The sequence below is a fragment of the Echeneis naucrates genome, chromosome 13, assembly GCF_900963305.1.
Source record: "Echeneis naucrates chromosome 13, fEcheNa1.1, whole genome shotgun sequence".
Lineage (NCBI taxonomy): Eukaryota > Metazoa > Chordata > Actinopteri > Carangiformes > Echeneidae > Echeneis > Echeneis naucrates.
In genome coordinates, this window is record NC_042523.1 from 14,322,695 (window position 1) to 14,345,231 (window position 22,537).

The 22,537-nt window shown below is 42.3% G+C and overlaps 2 protein-coding genes across 5 annotated transcripts in view; both read right to left on the minus strand.

Moving 5' to 3' along the window:
• Positions 1 to 1,734: 1,734 nt before the first annotated feature.
• Positions 1,735 to 5,811, minus strand: c1qtnf5 (C1q and TNF related 5). The gene is made up of 3 exons (XM_029517835.1): positions 5,591 to 5,811; positions 2,742 to 2,986; positions 1,735 to 2,371 (listed from the first exon to the last, which is right to left on the minus strand). The coding sequence occupies exons 2-3, from the start codon at positions 2,971 to 2,973 to the stop codon at positions 1,851 to 1,853; spliced, it is 753 nt and encodes a 250-aa protein (XP_029373695.1). The 5' UTR covers positions 2,974 to 2,986; positions 5,591 to 5,811; the 3' UTR covers positions 1,735 to 1,850.
• A 3,332-nt stretch (positions 5,812 to 9,143) lies between these two features.
• kmt2a (lysine (K)-specific methyltransferase 2A) overlaps positions 9,144 to 22,537 on the minus strand; it is a 37,305-nt gene continuing 23,911 nt past the window's right edge. For 3 of the 4 annotated variants that reach the window (XM_029516714.1, XM_029516715.1, XM_029516712.1), the window contains exons 25-34: positions 19,805 to 22,469; positions 16,425 to 19,085; positions 16,073 to 16,144; positions 15,765 to 15,991; positions 15,527 to 15,601; positions 15,231 to 15,405; positions 14,993 to 15,100; positions 14,669 to 14,749; positions 14,251 to 14,380; positions 9,144 to 14,137 (exon numbers count right to left, since the gene is read on the minus strand). In XM_029516714.1, coding sequence (XP_029372574.1) covers positions 13,862 to 14,137; positions 14,251 to 14,380; positions 14,669 to 14,749; positions 14,993 to 15,100; positions 15,231 to 15,405; positions 15,527 to 15,601; positions 15,765 to 15,991; positions 16,073 to 16,144; positions 16,425 to 19,085; positions 19,805 to 22,469 — 6,470 coding nt within the window. In that variant the 3' untranslated portion in view covers positions 9,144 to 13,861. The remainder of the gene's footprint in view (positions 14,138 to 14,250; positions 14,381 to 14,668; positions 14,750 to 14,992; positions 15,101 to 15,230; positions 15,406 to 15,526; positions 15,602 to 15,764; positions 15,992 to 16,072; positions 16,145 to 16,424; positions 19,086 to 19,804; positions 22,470 to 22,537) is intronic. The other variant, XM_029516713.1, reaches the window with a different exon arrangement.

The window sequence follows — 22,537 nt, forward strand, 5'->3', positions numbered from 1 at the left end:
GAAGAACCAGATGGCTTACATTTCACAGCGTTGAAATGTTCGAGTCTGTCGGGGTGCTTACAGCGTTTGGTGGAACCATCAGGTAAACACTGCTAAACCAGTCGACAGTGAACATTTTCCAGCCTTTTTTCCATTAAAGCATTTACTCTGGCAGTTCTTTGCCTATGGGAATAAAAACTACAGGGACTGGTTAGCGGATTTGATCAATAAAAGTTCCACATGACTGTTGTTGATTTACTTTGGCGCTGTACTTTGGAGGCATGTCTACTTTAACTTCTAACCTTTGAGTAAAAAGGTTAAAAGTTAAAGTAGACATACCTCCAAAGTACAGCGCCAACACACATTTCATCGGGAGCAGTTTTACTCTCCCAGTGCAGTCATTCAGGAGTTATAGCTACTAGTTACATTTCAGAGTAACAGTTTACATTAAAAATGCATAAAAAGCTCATAAAATACAACAGATTGTTAAGTGCTGCCCTACTTTTTTTTCCTTTTTGGCAACAAAGCGAGAAGCCCCTCTAAATGCTCCAGATGGTTCATTTAAATAACAATCTGATGCTCATTTATTTAAAAAGGGGGGGGGGGGGTCAATCAAAAATAATGACTAGTTTTCCATGTAGGTTTATCTCCATTCTGATTCAGTTTTATGTATACACTGCCGACTATTTCTCATGGCACTTTAATGACTGAGCAGTTCCCACCATTTTGGTTCTGTTGCACAGTTTTAAATTGGTTTAGATCTTATATGCTTGGTTGACATTTCTTATCACCCTCTGCGTTCACACACAACACACGAGGTTCCTTTAATGCTTGAACCAGCTCTTTTGTTCAGTATCATGTTTTTGTTTTTGCTGTGGTACCTTGTAAACTTGATTCGGTGAGTGTTGAGTCGAGGCTGATCCAGAATCTGCAGCTCTGGAGCTCCTGCAGAGATACCTTCAGAATGAGAACCAGAAGAAAGGGGAGTGCAAACTACAGGGCCAACAGATGGAGGGAGGGAGAACGAGAGAGAAAACAAAGAAGAAAAATAGAGGAGAGAGCTCTAAAGACAAGCTTCACAACGGAGGAAAGTTTTAAACTCAGTGATGAATGTGGACCAGTATCTGCCTCTCTGCGTGTTCTGATGAGATAACAACACCATTTGATCAGGAACCACTCAACTAAAAGTCTACATAAAGAAGTAAAATGACACCTGGATCCTTCAGTAACTGTAATAGTGATACATTTCTGTAGAATAAGTTTCTATCCCTAAAATAACACAGACTTGCACTGGCGGGCGTGTTATGAAAAAGTGGCTCCATACTCCTGGTTGAACTAATTGCAACACGTCGCAAAAGCAATCTCTTCACATTTGTCAGTCTGTCCAGAATGCACTGGTATTTACGGCCAAAAATATCAGTCGTGTGTCTTTTAAACACTAAATTGGTTTATTCATGTTTCATGTTCAGTATGTAGAAACTGATGAGAAACAAAGTGCAGTTAGAGAATAAAAGCTGTTTGAATTTGTGGCCTGGAGTTGGCAGGGGGCCGTCGTCACACCATCTGGTACAAGAATTAACGCAAAAGTTTCAAAGCTGCAACTGAAGAACAGACACCGGACAAACATTTCTGCTCAGTGTGTGCACCTCACGCATCAGTGGGACAGTATGTGCCATTCAAGTAGCATTGACTGGAGTCTTTCTTTCCTTATTACACAAACACGGCTGCACCATGTCACAGCAGATCCACTTGTCATCGTCCAGAACATTTCAATTAGGAAACTAAACTTGGCAAAAATAAGTTGTGGTTCATTTCCCAAAGGAATATATGACTTCTTTTTTTTTTTTCTTTTTTTTTTACATTGGCACATGTCATGCAAACACAGCTGAGTTTTTCCAATATGAATACACCAGGAAGCCAGTGAAGGTGCTGTCTGTCTTGGTGCTGGAGTAAATTCCATTGTACTCTGACAGAGCCATCTGGACCCACACCTGGTCACCAGGGACAAGGTGGAGCAGGGAGCCTCCTGACAGAGATGCCGGTTTGGGCCAGTTTCCGTAAAACTGAAAATAAGATGCCACCGTGTGCCCATTCTTCATCAGATCAAACTGCAGGCTGGCACGGTAGACTGTGGCGTGGACAGCGAAGTAGTAGACTCCAGGGACTTTGCAGGTGAAGCGTCCTGTCTCTGAATTGTAGTCACCCTGTTCGTTCAGCATGATCTGGTCAAAGCGCACTGCGTCGCCCACATTCAGCGGTAAAGTCAGGCCGTCAGAGAGTTTGGCACTGAAAGCTGATTTTGGCGCCACAGCGCACTCTCCTGCCTGCCCTCTCTCCCCCTTCTGTCCAGGGTCACCTCTGTCTCCAGTCAGGCCTCGCACTCCTGTCTCACCTGGAGAGGAAGAGGAGCACAGACATCAAAGTTTCTCCCATGTGAGAAACTTGTTTTGGACAAAGGCCATTGCTGCAGTGCAAAAAGCAAGGTCAAAACATATCACGCTGAAAAAGTATAATAATCATTAGATTTACATAAAACATACAGTGAAATATACAAAAGTGCTGAGCACGTAATAAAATCAATAACCATAGAAAAGACAGCATACATGGATACACGACATTCACACACACACACACACACACACACACACACAGTACAATCAATCACAGTCATATTTGTTTTTGTTGGTCCCCCTTTAGTCGCCTATTTGAGTTTACTTTGTTAAATTTATCATGGATAGATGCATACAAATAAAATCGAGCACCTGCTTCTCCCCTGTCTCCTTTCTCTCCCTTCTCTGCTGGAGCAGCATCTCTCCCGTCCCTCCCGTCCCTCCCGGGCTGACCAGGACTACCGTGAACTCCAGGAGAGCCCGGGATACCAGGGTGCCCTGTGCACAGACTGGGTGGGATCTTGTTGTCTTCTAACTGGTTGGATAGGTGGACTTGTAGGATGAGGAGGGAGTGCAGCAGGGGCAACATCCTGAGGGAAGTCATCACAAAGTCAAGGCTGTGAGAGAAAAGAGAAAAATAAAAAGTAAGTGTGGGAAAATTACAGCTTACAAACAGGGCTGTAGAGAAAGAACACCAAAGTTTGAGTTGGACAACAAGCAGTGTGTGATTAAACAAGAGTGGACCACAAGTGGCTCCATAAACATCGAGTCAATTCAAACCCGATCAGATTACAAACACTGAAAGGAGATGTATCAATTTTGAAATTGCATGAAGAAACACAGTGTGTTTACATACACAGAGTATGTAAACACACTGAAATGAGTGTTTTACAGCACAAAGCAGTATAATGTTGGCTTTGCATGTTCTTGACGCAGTTAAAGTGAGTCAAATGCATCAAATGATTTTGAAGAGGTGCAGGATCGTTTCCAGTAAAAACTGGAATAAAATACATTGACATTAAATTCCACAATTACAAGTTTTACACAATACAATATCTATCTACCCTCTTTAAATGCTCATTCATTTTAATGTTTGTGATTGTACACTCACAGTGAATTAACAGAGAAACATATGGCTTGGCTGAGGGGAAAATATAACTGATATAACTGTATTACATAGTATTACATAATTTGTTAGTTCTTAAAAACTCTGTGGAAGTAACCTGTAATTTCAAAGGTATGACGCTTTAAATGTGTCCTTCTCCCCTCCCCTCTCTCCCCCTGACGTAAAACTGATTCCTTCGGCATGCGTAGAAAATAATCATCCACTGTAGAGACATATTTGTTTATTAAAGCGAGTGTTAATCCTGCTTTGAGCTGAGAGTCATGATACTGAGAACAGCAGCTCTATTCAGGAAGGCACACAGAAGGAAGTGGGGGGGGGGGGGGGGGGGGGGGGGGGGGGGGGCAGCAGAGAGAGAAGATTCACTTCAACTCATTCAACAGTCATCAACAAATGGAGAGGGTTTGCTCTTCACATGCAGCCTTCATAGTTCATATTTATATCCCAGTTTCCTAAATGCAAATCAATGGATTTCTCACATGTCACCGATTACTCATATCCTCAAAAAACAATATTGCCATGTGTTTCTTATGAAGGTTTGATGAGATGCTGAATTCCAGACAGACTACGCAGAAATGACTAGCAGTCACACCTAAAACTTAAAAAGTTCATCCTTCTTCACTGCCTGTCTCTCTGTGTTTCCTGTGTGTGTGAACATACAGTCTCAGGCCTCAGTTGACCCTGCATGGTCAGCCAGGCAGTTATCAGACTACATTTCAACTGCTGCCTAGACTGTAAAATCACTGAAGTCCAGGAACCTTTGAACACTGCAGGATTTTTGGGCATGAGACACCGGTTGGTTTTTCAACATGTCCCCGGTGGGCAGTCTGTCTCAGAGTGGGACAGGCGTCACAACACCATAAAGAGAAGTGATGAGGTGAACAGAAGGACCTACAGGCTTACTGGCTCAGCGCTGGGTGTAATGCGGACTCCAGCTTTATGGCTTAGTAATCAAAGCTGTCTGTCGGCTATCTGCAGGACTCCTCATAGTTAGGAGAATTTACTGTCATCTGCAGTGACAGAGAGGGAGCCACACACAGAAAGAGAAAGAGAGAGAACAGAAAGAAAAAAATGCAAGCAGTGAGCGAAAGGGAGGAGGGAGAGACTCACATGTCAGGATTCCTGGCAGAGAAGGAGAACAGACAAGAGGACAAATACTGGAGAGTCTGAACAGCTGTCTGCCTCAGTAGCCTTCAGATGATTAGAAACATGAAAGTTCCCAAACACTCCACAACAGAAGGATCCACAGTTTATAGACCGCTGACCTGTGAACTGCAGTGCTGACTGTGCAACTTCTGTCTGTGGGAGTTACACAGTCAAGAAGCCTTTTCTTTAAAACAAATGCAGGTTTAGTTTCTTTTCTTTGTGATACTGGATTATTATCAGATCCAGTTTTCAATAAACAGAAGTTACACATAAAAGTCAATCAGTTCAGCTTCAAAGTTTTTCCAGACCAGTTACTTGGATTCAGTTTTACTTTTTATCTGATGTCTCTGTAAGATGTAAACAAACTCCATCAAGCTTTTCGAAAGGTTTGGCAGATTTCCTCGAGACCAGCTGGAAAACACTGATGTAATCTGCATTAACTGTAACTCATTATCAAGCTGTTCATGGATTTTAGCCATCATTTAGAGAATAATCCTTCTTCAAATCCAGTTTATACTTTATTTCTACAGGATTTAAGACGGAAATCTCATTTTGTACTTTCACATTAGTTACTGAATACATTTCAGATGAATATTTTCAATATTGAGCTTCATACTGTTATACATGGAAGTAAAATAACATTATATACAGTAGTTACAATAACAATTATTAACAATAGTCAGATATTGCTTATCCTTAAATACGTCAGTAAACAATTACATAGTTCTATTTTTGATCATTTATACTTTTTTAAAGATTGCAAGAGTGAATGGGAATGCAACAATTTGAAAACTTCTTAAAAGGAAAAAAGTAGCAGTCTGTCTGCTCTCCACAGTAAACCTTGGGGACGTATCTGAGCCCTGTGCTGATACATTCAAACACTCAACAGCATATTTGATTTTCAGCAATATAAAATTAATAAATAAATACGTAAAAAATAAAGACAACTTACTGGGTGCTGTAGTGAAGTCACTGGGAGCTTCTTCTGATATTTGTGAGCACAGATGAGGATTCAGCTAAAGTTGTTCCTCCCAACCAGAGAGTCTGGCTGGGAAAAACTGAAAGGAAATGGTAATGAAATCCAATTAGAAACTTGGGTGGGTGGGAGACGAGAAACTGCGGGTGGAGGAGAGCACGCAGGGAGGATACAGGGGAAAATATTTGATGGCAATGCAGAACAAATAAAAGAGAATGAAGTAATAAAATTAAACGTGTGATAAAAGTCGTGTGAAGGGTGGGATTCTGAAATAAAAGTTTATGGTAGGATGATGAACAGAGGAATGTTTTGGCGATTGCATAACAGTGTTTGGGGAAACGCTCCAAGACAGAACCACAGAGAGTTCAGAAGGCTGCAGCCAGAAAAGAGCAAATCTGACCACAATAATCTGCAGCTGAAAATGATCACTATTACTGGGAAACACCACAGATTCAAAAGGAAGATGAAAAGAGGCAAATCAGCTAAACATACATTTGTACTGTATCCGACTTCTCTACTCTGTGTTTCATTCTCTACCTCCAAGATGAAGCTGTTTGCAAAACAGGCACAGTCTACCAAAGCCATCTCTTCTCTCAAGCAGGGCTGAATGTAATCCTCTTTTCATTGTCATCCTTGAGTGGCAGTGCCAATTCCATAAAGCAAAAGACTTGCTTTTTGCTAAGGAGGCTAAACTTGAGCTTGTGACATTTTACAGCTGTAGAAAGATTTTTTTTATACAGCGATGAGTTGAAGGGACCAGCACCAAGGTAAACCCATAGACTGTGGTCCACGGAACCAATGTGGAAGAGGAGAAAACTGGCTGTAACAGTGTGTTGACTACTAGATTCTGTAGGTATCATGGCTCAGTTATTATACATACATACATACATACATATTCAATACCTTTATTTGATTATTTGTTTTATTAGATATTGAAATGGCTTTGTTAAAAGTTCAGTTTTTCCAATCGAACAAAACAAAATACAAAAAAAGCTGCATCACAGGTTAAACGTCCATTCCACATTTTTCTAGCCATCATGATCCAAAAAGAATGAGGTGACCCCTTACTCTTCCTTTAGCGCCAGCTTGTGCTTTGGTGTGAAAACTCATGTAGCATTTAATGCTAATTAGCAAATACTAGCATTGTGAAACACTTAAGTGAGACAGGGAACCTCAAAGCCCATTAACAGAAGAATATGTATACAAATGTAACTTATTCTGATGCATGCTGAGCTACAGGGCAAGACGTGATTGACAGATTATCCACATGGAAAATGCACAAATTGGTGGCTTAGAAAGTATTGCTGCTGTTGTTGCCTCTGAATTATGTTTGTGAGACTCAAGTCTGTTGAGATCAGGCAGAAGTCTGAATTTAAACCTGTATTTTCATTCAAAGGACTTAAATCAAGTGGATTATATCATTAATCTGTGCTACCCATCTATTAACTTTATTTGGTCCTCATTTCAGGACCACGTGCTGTTGCTGCAGAACAAGGAACAGTAACCATCTGAAACCAATTATACTGCCTTACAAATGTATGTTGAAAAAAGGTTTCACATATCGGAATACATACAGGAATATATTTCCACAATGCCATAATAATATTATAGTAGGTGTTTATTTAGCTGTCCACATGGAGCCTGAAGTGACACCGAGGTCTTAGTAAATTGGGTGGCTCCTGCGTGGCAAAGCAGTCCAGGCAGAGTAGGTTTGTTTTAAAGCACATTATGCACTGCAGCTGGCTAATTATGGGGTTAACATACACTAAACAACATGTGCATCTCTTTATGCGGGGCAGCCATTACATGCCATGAAGAAATCATTCTGGGATTTGACCTGAATTATGTATTTACATCACCAGTTACAGTAAATTTATGAAAAATCAGACAAACATGTTGGTCAGTCAGTTTGCCAACCAGTGGTGATATTGTTAAAATACCACTGAATTAATCACTTCCTCCAAATAAATGAATCCTGTGCTGGAGTCGTATGACATAAGGACAGAGCGACACACCCATCAGTATACAAAGGTGTTTCAGTGTGACATGGAAAGTCTGAGAGAGATGAAAAAGTTCAATTATACACATGGGAACACACCTGGGTCTGCTTAGTGTTGTAACACTAAAACACTGGTTTTATGGCAGTGCGGTGACTGGGGGAGTTAGTGGATGGGGGGCTACTCTTTGAAACCAGTGCTAACGTCCCTTTGAATTGGAGCCATCAGGCTGCTGTGAGGAGGTGGAGAGCGGTGAGTGAAGTGCGAATCAGCAGAGGTAAAACATGTTTTCAATTAGCAGCACCAGAATCAGCACATTCTGCCTCAGTTGCTCTCATATCCCGGAATAATCCATAAACCAGTGAGTAGTGCATGGCAAAGTTAGCGTTTTTAAAAAAAAAAGAAAAAAAAAAGTCATAAGATCAGAAGTAGTAGTTTATAGACTAGGGTTGAACTGGGTGTTTCAGAAAAAGTTCATTTTCACAGTAAAGATAAAAACATGCTGGAGCTCCCTTGAACTATATAATCTGAGAGCAGAAAAAAACCCTAAAATCAACTGTTAGTTGAAGAAAATATCACTTTGGGAGTCAAACATATTGTTCTCTGTGCTCAGAGATAATTGAGCCTTTGGTCCATCCATCTTCTACCACTTTTCCATCTCAGGGTCGCAGGGCTGCTGGAGCCAATCCCAGCCAACAAGCTCACAAGTCTCTTTCACTATCTCCCACACTCAGGTGTTTTCAGTAACCAGTCAGATTTGACCATCGCCTCTACCAATAAATCACATTCTCACTGTCACTGTCTCCGTTGCTGGCAGCTGTGGTCTTAGTGCTGCTGCTCCACCTCATTCATCACAACCAGGAGATAAGACTGTTTGTGTAAGAGTTCATTTTTTTAGCAAACACGCAAAACAATTGATACATTTTCAACATTATTGTATCCTATAACTTAAATTATAGGATATAGAATACTGGCTGCCAATTTATAGACAGTTAAAGAGGTTGATCCATCAAACAATCGCATTTATAAATAGTAAGAAAATGTTTGTTGTCGCGCCAAAAGAGAATGTTTTCTATATTTTATCTACCTATTTCCAAACATGTAGCTTTAAGAAATAAAGAAATATTTGAACTTGGCACCCGTTTTCTTTTGTTTGGTCTGAAAATTGTTTTTCAGTCACGGACTACTCACTCAGACAATTCTCAAAAGCACGACCAAACATTTCGTTATGAATGGAAATGAACTGAAACAAATGGAACAATATAAAAAAAATAAATAAATACTTACATTTCCCTGGTGAGTTGATTCTTCGTAGAAACAATCAAACATGGAAAAAGATTGGTATGGTGGGTTTAAAATTTGTTCTTGACCTTGGAAAGAGCAGCAGAGAAAACAATCTCACATCAAGGTTCATTCAGTAACCGTGCAGGAGCTTTTGATGAAATAGCACAATCTTTATGAGTTTTTGTGCGATTCTGCAAACTGAGAAGTTTTCCCATCAAATAATGAATCAGTCAAAAACCGAAACCAAATAAAGGAGACATGTTTATTATTTAAACTATCACTTAAATAAAAAAGTGCATAGAAAATAAACATGATTAGAAACTTTTCTTTTTACATTTATGTACAACTTTGTTTCCTAATTATACATTCAACCAAGAAGTTTGTGGTTTGTTTTCACTGTGTTGGTTTTCCTTCATATCGTTGATGTGTATTCAAAGAACACTGTTAAAACGGGAGAAAATATGACTCGAACTTGTGAATACCGATATTACAGAGAGCAGGAGGAATATTGTAAGACAAAGGTATATTCAAGGCATAAGAAAACAAGCCTGTTCCAGATCCGTGATCCCTCTGTAAGCACATCCTACATCCGCTCCCTCTGTGACACCACATCCCATCCTAGGCTGACAATTTCTATACACAAGAAACAAGTAAAAAATTACAAATACATGTTAAGTACTTGTCCCACCGCTGCCAAACCTTGACTTGTAAAAGAACAGTTCAGGGTGGATGCTGCACAAAATAAATAAATTAAATGTTTTCAACATCAGCATTATCTCAGCATTATGACTTTCTATAAAAACAGTACATGATAAGTACAACCAAAGCTTCAGAGGAGAGAGAGATGGTCAGGGAGACATGGGAGGTTTCCAAAATGGAGTAACGCCATTATGGTATGATCTTTAAAACTCCTAATCAGTCCCCTCAACCCAACTCTTGATTTATACCACACATCAAGTAGGCCGTCTAAAAAGTCCCTGTTAAAACAAAGGAAAAACAAAAAACAAACAAACTAAACAAAACACGCACACAAAAAACAAAAAACGGAAAAACATTTACAACAACCAGGAGGGGAGGGGAGGGAAGCAGAAGGGGAGGAGGGGGCGGGTGTTGGCTGACCTCAAGAAGTTCACAACCACATTAATACAGTTACATTTCTCATCACATAAAAACCATTCGTTTCTGGAAATAAAACTAAAAGAAGAACTGCAGTGTTCCTTGTTGGGGAAGGAACGCTCACAGGCACAGCAAAATTGGTACTGGATATCAATATACAAAAGAATGATGCACGTTAGTTTCATCTGATAGTACTGTAACACAAAACCATTATAGAGTACATTGAAACATTGCTATTAACCATTATAAATCAGCTGTTTTGCTACTGTAACTAAGTTTGTCTGTCCATTCCATATATTGTATAGATACTAAAGTACAAGAAATTACTATGCATGTTTCCGTATAATATCGTTATGTATTTATACTATAATTACAGATAATGACAGAGAAGGGCCACTGATGTGGCGTGGTAAAATGAAGTCCAAAGAAACCACAGAGACCATTTTCAATTTGTATACTTGTCTACGCTGTTTAAAGCAGAGAAATAAATGACTTTGTTTCATGAACCATCTGACAATGAAAATGCAGATGTGGATCTGGAGAAGGGAGAGTTGTAGACAGAGCCCTTGGCATCGGTAAACATATCATCACCGAAGCTGGCGTGAACTGTTGAGCTAACCCTGTTGTCCTATCCATAGAAATGCCACTGCTGTTCACATGTCAGGATTATTCTCAGTGCTGAAAATGAAACTGCTGCTGCCCAGCTTGAGGTCATGTCTACACATTGTCCATGTCTACCAGGGTTATTGACACAAAAACTGAAAACAAATGGAGCTGACAACATTTCAACGTCCATCATAGGTCTGGTGATGTGTAGGAGGAATACATTCATTGCTGACCTTAGCAGCAGAACCCAGCGAGCCCCCTGTAACTGCAGCTGTAGACAAGGCTTGCATGTTAGAGTGGATGGGACCGAAGACGTGGGCCCAAAATGCACAAGCACAGCCGAGCTTTGTACAGACTGCAGCTTCAAGAAAGAAGGGACTGCTAGGATGGTACCTGCCTTCACTTTGTTGCAAAAAAATGAGTCAAGTGCACTTGGCTAGAGCCTCACTTTCAGGAAACATCCAGAGCAGTTCTAGGTTAACTGAGCTCACGTCTAATGCACAGTTTTCTCTTTCACTATCTGTGCTTGTGTTTTTAGCATTGAACTTGCATTTTCTGTCAAAGAGGAAAGAGCTGAGTTTTCCTATGTCTATTCAGTGCCTGTGTCACAGCTAAAGTGCAAACCACAAGTGGGTCACTTTTTTTTTCTGTTTCAGTTCACAACAACAAAGGGCAGCGTGGGAATAACTGCTAACACCCTGTAGGCGATAACAAAGTCAGCATGAACGGTGGAAAACAATAAATTAATTCAAAAAAGGGCAAAAAAAAAAAATAAAGCATGTGACATCAGAATCTGTCAGTCTAAAACAGTCCAATCGAATATTCAGTCCATGACGTGAAGGCTTTTATGAGAAAAGAGGCATGCTCATTTATAACTAAGGCAAACCACCAGGACACTGAACAAAATAATAAAACATAATTTCCAAATAATGGTGAGCACACAGGAGTGCTAAGCCCCCACCAATTTTTTTTTTGTTTAAAATCAACTGATTGACTGAATAGAGATATGTCTGATGCTATTGGTAGCTTAAAACAAAGGCACCTCTTACAGACTGCACTGGGACAAAATACTTTAAACTGACAGGACTCAGGTTGGATTCAACATGTATAAATTTTGTGTACGGCTTATCGGCTCAAAGTTTCTTAACCAACGGATTATTAGCAGGAAGAAAACCCAATTTGTTTTGAGATGGCTGTCTAGGCGCAGCCAGTAAGTAGACCTGATTCTTGGTGTGATGTGGTGTGGAGACAATAAGGCTGGAGAGAGGAGATATCTGCTATGGATCAACAATCTAAACTCTCTCAAGTGCATAATAATAGTTGACACGACTGCCACTGCCAGCTAGAGCTGGAACAATGAAAGGAGAAAAAAAAAAAAAAAAAAAAAAAGTCAGATCTGACAAAACAGCCCAGGATAGATGAAGAGCTACTGGTGGACTGAACTAAAAGGAGACCAAGCCACAGACCAGCGTCAGTCTTTGGAATCAAAGAAAACATTCAGGCTACAAATTAAAAATGAAAAATAAAATTGTGACGAAAACAACTTTGAAAAGGCAGCGGAATACAAAACATAGAGACCAAGCATTAGTGTTCGTAAATTTCTATTTCCTACAAAAATGGCAATAAAATAAATACGATTTTTTAAAAATATAAATACCATCATTAAGTGCTATTCACTAGTGAGTGCTTTTTAAGTCTTTTGTAGAAAAATATACATTATTTACATTTGTTTTTTTTAAAAGCAAGCATGATACTTCCCTGTCCATAATAAAAAGACAGATAACAGACAAGACTTTAAAAGACTTAAAACAAATAAAAAACATTTTCCATAGTAATGGTTATCACAACAGGCCAAGAAAAAAAAACAAGTGGTGTGAAAATTAAATTCTAGGGTGTGATGTTTGGTTCTTTTTGCTGTTGTGATTTGGAACGTGATTCAAAAGTCCAAGCTCATAATTACCAAAAATAAGTCTGATATGAACAACAGCATGCACAAACTTGTGACACATCTGTGTGTATGGTTGTGTTTCATTCATGGCTGTTTCTAGATCACAGCTCCAAGAATCAATTATAAATATGTCTACTAAAGCACATCAGCAGGGTTTTCCAGTCCCTTGGCTGTCAGTCCACCAGAATCTCTAGCTGCCTCGCTTTCTCAGGCCAGAGGCTTAATCCCATCAACTACAAGTCTACATAGGTACCAAGCTGTCAGACTAAACATTACTTTAAGTACAAAGGATGATGCCAACCTCAGCTATCATCTATGACCAAAAATAACCTATAAAAAAAAACAACAACAACAACAACAACAACAAAGAAAACCCATCTACATTTCTACCCCCTTGTTTCATTTTCTCTCTTCCTTTCTGTGACCACTGCTCCCTCTAGTGCTTCTGCCTGTACAGCTCTTATCAAGCTGCTACACACAAGCAGCTCCTCTTTACAGTGTTGAATGTACAAACCAACAAGCTTTGAAAAAAGCCCATTTAGAGGAAGTTTCCACTGAATCACAACTGCTCTGAAGGCATCAGGGCACATTCAGACAGGGAGACGTGCATTTATGACAGCTGACAGAGAGAAAAGAAACCAAAACAAAACGAACAAAAAAAAAACAAAAACAAAAACAAACAAACATAAAAAAAAAAAAATTCTATTTCAACTTACATTTTTTTTTAATTACTGTTCCAAGTCCCTTCAACAAATTGCACTTTGGTGTAAAATGGAACCAAGTTCTTTGATTTTTTTTTTTTCTATGTCCAAATCTCAGCAGTAGTGGACCATAACATGTCTAGAAAATTAAGGAAGATGGGCCAATGTAAAAAGAATATAAAGGGGTAACTTAATGATTCGAAATTGAATAAAAGTTAATATTGTAATGTTGTGAAGGCTCAAACCGTTTCCTAACCCACCCCTGAAGGTGCAACTTTCCATTCCAAAATATAAATGAGACAAACAGAGGCACAATATGTTAGAATTTCTACAAATGGCCCCTCCGCCAAAATGGCCCCTCATGCATATACAATATGACTCACAACCGATGTCTCTGGTGTGTTCTGCCAACAGCAACTGAAGAAACACAGCTAGAGCTCGTGCCCTGTTGGCAGCTGTGGTCCCATTTGGACCAGACTTAGAACCGGCATGAAGCCAGTGCCACGGTAAATCCCCTACAGGGGCGTCCTCGGGACATTGTGGCACTTCTGCTCAGAGACCTGCAGTCTTCATTAAATTGTTTTTCGATTGGACATCAGTTGAGGAACTTGCGACACTTCTTTGCACCGCAGTTGCAGGGCAGCTTGTTGCTGGCATCCTCTATAGGAAACTTGTAGTCGTAGGTGAGCTCCTCTCCACAGTAGATACGCCGAGAGGCAAAGATGACAATGTGCTTCTGGCCATCCACAGTAATGACCCGAGAGTAGCAGTTGGGCTCACATGAGTGGTTAATGAAGCGGGCTGCGTTGCCATGCACTGTGGCATCTACTACCTCATAGTCATCAATGCGAAACATGTAACAGCCAACACCCTGCGAAGGGAGAGAAGACACAGGTACGTTCAAATCTCCAAGCATTTTTTGAGTCAAGTTTTAATTGCACAATAAATAACTCTTACACTCAAGGTTCATTCCCAAGACCTCACCTTTCCATCATAATATTTCTCACGTTTATCAGTGAGCACAGACCGAATTACATTTCCAGAGTATTCAATGACCATCTCCCCAGCATCTATGGTTTTCTTGCAGAATAGACCTCGACCATGAATGGGAGACCTGCAGAGGGATACAGTCAATCACAGTAATGTCTTTCCACTCTCTGTTTGTAGATGTGCATATATTAATTTTTTTTTATTCCATGGGACCATCTTATGTTTAAAAAGTTTCTTGTTGATAAAAAGGAGACTGTTATAAAGAATAGAAATAAAAGCAACATGATCAAAGACAACCACGCACTATAAAAACCAGCAAGCGTTCATGGGCAAATTTCACACAAAAGATATATATTATTTACTTGAGGCCCTTTGTCAGCCTAAATACATGATTAAAAACGACTGATCTAACCTGTAGACACCAACGGTTTCTTTGGAGATGGCTTTGAGCTGTTTGAATCTCACAGCGATCGGTAGCTCCATGGAGGCACGCCTGCAACAGAATGGAAGAGAGATGCCATGGTCAATTTTATTACACAGCACTCAGGTACCCCGATGTAGATACCGCATGGGCACCGGTGCTCTGAGCAGGCAAGCCATCGATATAACTCTTGTGTGGCCGTAGTAACCAAATCATGTCTTCCCCCTACTCTTTGTCCCATTGCCTGTCACTAAACAGTCAAATGAATGAAGGGTTACCAACGCACAAAATCTCTTTGTGTGTGTTGTAACTTACCTAGCAGTCCTGAGTTGCCCATCTTCGTCGTCATCTTCTTGCTGCCTGTACTCAGGAGGCTGCCGGTGCTTTGAGGCCAAGAAATTGAACATGTCAAATACAGACCTCCTGGAAGAGAGAGAGGTGGAACAGACCAGTGTCAGAAAAACAATCTTGTTCATCTCAAGTGATAAAAGTTGATACTGGTAGGTGAATGTATATGGATATGGGTGTATATATGCATAGGTCTCTTCACAACCTTTGGTGAATCTCTGCACGAGCTGAGCCATGGGGGTTGATGGGAGGTTCGTCAGTTTCCTCTGGCTTGTGGAAGCGGAAACGGTAGCTCCGACAATGTCTAGAGCCGTACAGCTGCTCCAGCAGAAAGACCACTGCTTCATGGACGACTCCAAGCATCCTCAGTCCGTTTACACCTGGAGGGTTGGAGACATATGTCCACAATGAGTCAATACATTCTTCCCTTCTGGATTGCAAATATTTGCAAATACTGAAATCTAGAGAAAAACATGGACAAAAGTTATGGTGATGCCTCACCTTCAAAAGAGAGCTCTTTGAGATGTGCATTGGAACGAGCTTCTTGTACCTTATCCGTTAGGGATTTCCAAGCCTCTGTTTTGGGACACGCATGAAATTAGTTATTTTTTGCTCGGTGTATGGTTCAGTGAGTAATAATTAAATGCAGCAAAGAATTCTTCATGCTATTTGTATTCACAGTATTTTGTGTTAAGCTTCATGGTGTAGGTCAAGATCTAGGACAGTTGCTTTCTCTCACCTTCAATGCTTTCGCAGCGGATGTGGAATCCATCCTCGCTGCAAATTTCAAAGATGATGCCCTTCTTTGGTTTGCTATCCAAGCCGGTATCCCTGCTGTTGCCATCCTGGTCAGGTGGTAAAACTACAGGAAGAGATCCTGCTCTTCCAGATGAAGGTGGTTTGTCTTTTCCCAATACTTTCCCCGGTAAAATGTGACCATCAGATGTTTTCTTTTTACCAAGCACACTGGAAAACACGTGATGCAAGCATTAGAACTAGACTTCATACTTCATTTAAAAACAGGTGACTAAAATTAGAACTACATACCTCTTGTTGGTTGTCTTCTCTGGAGGCTTGCCAGTGTCCATTGGTTCAGGGGCGATCAGTTCTTTGGAACTGCTTACAAAAAAAGATTGTTGAGTTATTCAGAATGAGAATATATTTGACATATTTTTTTAAGTGAAAAACCATTAGTTAGTAGTGTTAAAAGATGTCACAGTGAATTGTTTATGCTGTTTTAGATTAAGTTATAATGGCAAACTATGAAATTAGGGTTAGGGTTAAAGAAACGTACTAAAGACTTTTTATTATCTAGATGTCACAGTCATTATAAACAACCTTTTGCAAATTCTGTATTCTCAGTATTTATATGAATACAACTCAAACATGACTGTCTCACCTTGGGTTTGATGGTAGTCGTCTTGCAGGGTTTGTGTGATGCTCCTCTACTTTAGAGGCCTTGAGCTTTTTCCCGCTGTTCATGTCTGGACTCTGTCTGCTCCTCTTGGCTTTCTGTTTGCCATTTTCTGCTCCTGAAATTGTGGCTGCTGCTGACACTACTGTGGCTGAGTTAGGAAGCCTTTGTTCGGATGATCTTGAAATAGGAGTTGTTCTGCTGCTCTGGGAGTGTGCAGAACCTTGTGTCTGCGTGAACACTCCAACCACACGGCCATTAGCAGGGCTAATAGGAGTGGCAGGACCGGGTGCTAAAGCAACAGTGGTAGTTGGACAGGAATCCACTGTTGAGGCTCTGTTAAGAGGCTGACTCTGGTGCTGCAAGTGGATACTGCTGCCTTCTGTCTCTCCGTGCTGGTTCACAGCCATGCTGATGGTCTGTTGGGAGGGCAGAACGCAGATGCTGCTGGCTATAGATGTCTGCACAGGAGAGCTGAGCTGTGACATCAGAGGAGCTCCCCCTGCTGACTGAAGGACCATTGGCTGATCTGGTAGGCCCAAGCCATGTGGACCTGCCTTAAATAGAAGGTTGCTAATTGGGCCTGTGATCTCAGTAGAGCTGAGTACAGGGGTGGACAGGGAGACTGATCCTGGTGCAAGAAGACCAGTAGCACCACTCGGTGGCACAGACACAACATTCAGCACTGACTGGCTGGGGTTGAGACCAGAGACTGTGCATGGTAGTAGATGAGTGGAGGAATCATGACCAAGGATACCAGGCTGAGCAGGACCAGGAATCCTCTGCTGAATTATTGTTGTGGGATCTAAGTACATAACCCCACCCGACTTTGGTCTTTTGATAATATTTGGGACCTTGCGCTGAGAGGTGGAAAGAGTACTTAACTCAACTAGGCCACCAGGCTGGCCTGGGATGCTAGCAGTGATCTGAGGGGAAGACAGGTTGATGAGGGTCATGTTAGGAGGTCCCACCTCAGATGGGGCCAGAGTCGGCTGGCTACGAGAGCGGGCCAACTTTTTGCCTTTTCTTGGCTGAAGACGAGAGATAGGCCTTTTCCTGCCATGAGCAGAGGCCAGCACAGTTGGAGATGAAGCGAGGGAGGAGGGGCTGGACACAATGGCAACACTGGGGCCCAACTCATGTGGTCGACCAGCCTCTGAGACCAAAATCTGGGACTGGTCATGGGGCTGAGAGGGTAAGCCAATGAGAAGACCTGAGGTGGTGCTGGGGATTCCTGTTGGGAACCCTGTTTGTGTGGCTCCTGTAAAGGTGTGAATGTGAGAGGGGTGAGACATGGTGCCCAGGACTTTGCCACCAGCAGGAAATATTGGTTGGGCAGAGGATAAACCAGTATTCAGTCCTGTGGTAAGAGTCATAGAGCTGAGTACTGCAGGAGAGCTTGTGTCCATCACTCCTGTGGCACTAATTTTTTGGGTGACACCATTGGGGACAGTCTGAAGGACATAGAGGGGTTGGAACTGTTGATTGACCACAATGAGCTTATCAGGACCAGGCTTGATGACTGCAGGGCTGGAAACCTGAGCCTGAGATGGTCCTGGTCCTGTTCCTGGGACTGGGCTGGGGCTGCCTGTAGCTGCAGCTGATGCTGGAAGGTACTTCTGACCCTGTAGAGGCAGAGAGGGAGAACTCGGCAAGCCAGGAGTACCAGAATTCCTTGGAACATCCTGGTTACCTGGTGGGTCAACCACCTGGCCAATAGCAGGGCTGGGAATAAACTGCTCAGGAGTCATGTGACCTTCAGCAACTTGCGTATCCCTGTTTCCCAAAGCAGTAGCATCATGCTGATTCTCTGACGGTGACACACCTGGCCCTGCCCTTTTCTTGTCCCCAGTCTTGTCTCCACTGATTGGCTCTGGGTCAGAGGTCAAGCCAAGCATGGTGCGGTCTGAAGTATCTGAAATGAGAGTTCCAGCTGTGTGGTTCTGGCTGGCACCAACAGTTGGGCTGCGTGTGGTCAGGACAGAGAGGTCAGAGGGCAGCTCCAGAGGAAGATATGGCTCATCTACAGAAATTGAACTGTTAACAGTACTTTCCACTACACCTCCACTCTCCGCATTGGGCAGCGGCTGGGAAAAATCATCAAACAGAATGTCTTTGCGCCGGTTGACATCCACCCCAACATAACTCTCATCCAGCAGCAACTCAGAGGAGGAGGGCTCAGACTGCTGACCCAGAGCCTGCATTGACATGGAAGGCGTGTTCAGAACAAACTCCATGATGTCGGAAGGCAAAATATTCCCACAGTCATCACTGTTGTTGTTGTCAGAGTCGGACTTTAGGAGGTCTGTGCTGAGGGACAGCTGAGCCTCAAGGGGATCCTGACCTTGACTCTGTGGCTGGGACTTGACCCCAACTCCTAGAGGAAGACAATTTTCTTTCTGGTTTTTTCTTCCTTCTCGTGTGTTGGATACTGCTCCTCCACTGCTATCAGCCTCCTTGCTAGATTCATGAGGGTCAGGTTTCTCAGAATGCCTTTCTCTGCCTCTTCTCTTAGGAGTGCTCTTATGTGGGGTGGAAGAGGATGTGGCTGTAGTTGTAGTGGTGCTGGTGGTGCAGATGCTGGTGTCGCTCTCTGAGCCATCATCAACGCCATCAAGCTGTCCAATACGCTGTTTGCCTAAAGTCCTGTTAAGTCCAGCAAAAACAATGTTTCAAGATTATAAAACACAATGACCATCAATTTAAACTACAGTTATCTTTATTTAAGTCCAAGTGACTCAAGATTGACTCTAGCCAACCCACCCCAAAAAAAAAAAAAAAAGGTATATATATAAAAAATAAATACATAAAAAAATATATGTATATATATATATATATAATAAATAAATAAATAAATAAAATAAATCAGAAATGGCTTATTTCATTTGAATATATATTAGAATGACAATTTCTCAAATAAACCAAATAGAGCTAAACAGCATCCAATCAGAGTATGGCCACAAATCAACCTAGAATTGTGCTACAAACCAATAAAAAAATCTGCCACCAGCCAATCAAAATAGACCTACAAATCAGCCAGTTGAAAATCAATTAATCAACTAACCAGTATTGGTTAGAATATGGCGACAAACCAACCAACCCAACAAAAACACAGCTGCAAACCACATATTCACACCAAACCAAATCAATCACAATACATTTAGAAATTGACCAGTAAAAATAAGGCTACTAATCGAATTTGGCAAAACTCAGCCCTCAACCTTTAACACCACAATCAGCTTATCATGGTTTTCAGAATTATCGTGTTCAGAGAGATGAACAACCCAAAACCCTGGAGCCTCTCGGCCTGGCTATGAACAATGCAGTTGCGCAAAAAAAAAAAAAAAAACAAAGCCCATACTTACAAAGCACTCAGCATGTCCTCCTCTGCTTTTCCTTGAGCCCTCTGTTGTTGTTGCTCCTCATCTTTAAGAAAACGCTGAAGCTGGGACCCTCTTCCAAGACACTGGTCAATCCCTTCTATAGATGGTAGACCATCACTAGGATTAATTATTGTTCGAGTGAAGTTGTAGTAGTAAGGGTCTTTACCCCTCGGCTTCATTCCACTGTCTTCATCCTCTCCACTGTCTGCTGATGAAGAGGAGGTGCTCATATCATCTGCTCCATCTACCTGCCCCTCAGCTGACTTCTTGCGGCCACCACTCCTTCTCTTTACTATGGCCCCAGCACCATCCCCACCATAAAAGGGCAGGTCTTCTTCACCATAGGAGCGAACCCCATAGAAAGGTGTGAGGCCAAAAAACATATTGGAACGTGCACGGGCACTGCGCCGGGGGTAACGCCGTTTAGCTGAACCTGATCCATCACTGTCATCTTCCTGATGTTTATCATCCATGCCCCTGTCGTGGTCATCTTCTGGGCCATCACCCTCATCCTCAGGGCCTTGAGTGAGGAGGCTGTGGTGGTCTCTGAGATTACTGCGTGAGTGCTCCTTGTGCATATCATCATCCTCTGTCTGAGTCTGTGTGTCAGATTCAGAGCTATCACTGCTGCTGACAGAGGGAGAGGAGAAGATAGCAGAGCGGGCGGAGCGCTGGGTCCCCTGGCCAGCAGGAGAAACAGAGGAGGTAGTGGTCGTGGGACAGGAGGAAGAAATAATACCACTGACAGTGCTGGTCCCATTAGGGTCAGCCTTGGCATCACCCTTTTGCAGACTTATAGTGGGAAGTTTAACTGATCGCTTTTTGTCTCTCGAGAGTTGGTTAATTGTTTGTTTGGAGTGAGACTGGGAAGAGCTCTTAACTCCTTTCTCAGGAACTAAAACAGCCTGCTGTAGCTGTGGTAGGTTGTCCAGACTGGATAGATTCTTCTTCTCAGAACAGGAATAATTTTCCCTGCTCTTTGAGGATGATCTTTCTCCTCCCTGGCTTTCATGCTTCTCCCCCTGAGCTTTCCCATGGGCTTTGGAGCTGTTTCCAAGCACTGGGACCTTGCTATTGCTGCTGTTGTGAGAGCTGGGGTTCGTAGCATGTGTGTTGGAGCTGCCAGTGGCTTTAGTATTATTGTTGAGAAGGGGAATTTTGTTGCTGCTGTTGCTGTTGCTGAGAAGAGTCTTCTCTTTTTCCCGGTCTTTGGACACCTCCCTACTGCCTGTTTTAACTTTGAGCTGCTTGTCTTTGGCAGGTGAAGCTCCAGCTGGGGAAGCCAGGTGCAAAGAACTTCGTTTGACAACATCATCTTCCACTGATGTCCTTGACGACCACAGAGGCTTCATAGCTGCTGCTGTGGCTAAACCTGATGAGTGATCATTTGATTTCCGTGCACTGGACTTCTGAAATGATGGCTGTGGGGAGCTGGATTTCCCAAGAACAGAGTCCTTATGGTGTGAAGCTGGCATTAAATTTCCAGTGCCACTACTGCTGTCCTTCCCTGAGCTGGGCTTGTCCTTGGATTGGATGATGTTAGAAGTTGTGGTGGACCGGTGACGAGACTGCAGACTGAGGTTTGCAGAAACATCCTGGTTTTTGCCTCCATGTTTCCCCTGCTTTTCTGTCTGCTTATTGGTGCCACTTCTCTGCTGACCTGTGAGAACAGCGGTGCCCACAGGAGGGGAGGACTGGCCTGAACTTGCAGGTGCAAGTCTGGGACTCTTACTCTCACCCCCGGCCTGTTTGGACTGACCGCTAACGTTACTATCTTTCCCTGAGCCAGATTCTTTGTTTTTCTCTGTGCTTCTATAGCTGGAATCTCTAGAGGGAGGTCTACCCTTGTCAGAGTCTCTACTAGATGGTCTGTCTTTACTTTGGCCTGAGTCTTTTCCTGCTTCCCTGCTATATTGTCTGTACTTCTCAGAGTCCCTAAACCCCATCTCTTTATTAGGTGGCTTCCCTTTTTCCATATCCTTATAACTGGACTCTCTAGAGAATGATTTGCTCTTTTCTGTTTCTCTACTGCTTGACTCCCTGCTTGTCTGTCTCCCCTTGTCTGAGTCTTTGTTAACTTGTCTCCCCTTTTCTGGATCTCGCAAGTTATCTCTACTCAGAGGTCTTCCTCTCTCTGATTCTTTCAGACCTGAGTCTTTACTTAACATTTTTCTCTTTTCGGGCACTTTGGCTGGTTGTTCATTTCTGTCAGAGTCTTTTTGCCCAAGCTCTCTGGATGATCTGTTCTTTTCAGAATCTTTAGAGGCTTGGTCTCGAATTGACAATCTCCCCTTTTCAGGATCTCTTATCCCGTGTTCTCTGGATGGTTGCTGTCTGTTTCTGTCTGTAGAGAACAGTCGTCCTCTTTCATCCTCTCTCTGGACTGGACTCTTTGTGGAATCTTTGTTAATGTGTTTTGACTTTTCCGGATCTCTAGCAGGGGAGGGAATGAGGGGAGGGGGTGAAGTAAGGGTTCGTGACAAAATCTGAGTTGGGGAAGTCATCACTCTCTGTCTGTTCAGCTGGTGGGAAGAGGGAGAGAGAGATGGGGAGCTGTGGCGTCGTGAGTCAATATTCCGCATGCCAGGGTTCACCAAGGAGTCGCCTACTGTTACGATTTCATGGCTTTGGGGCTGTGAGGTACCTCCTACAAAATAAAGTGGAAAGTGATGTAGGAAACAAAACATTCTGACAATTCAATATGATGTGAAAATT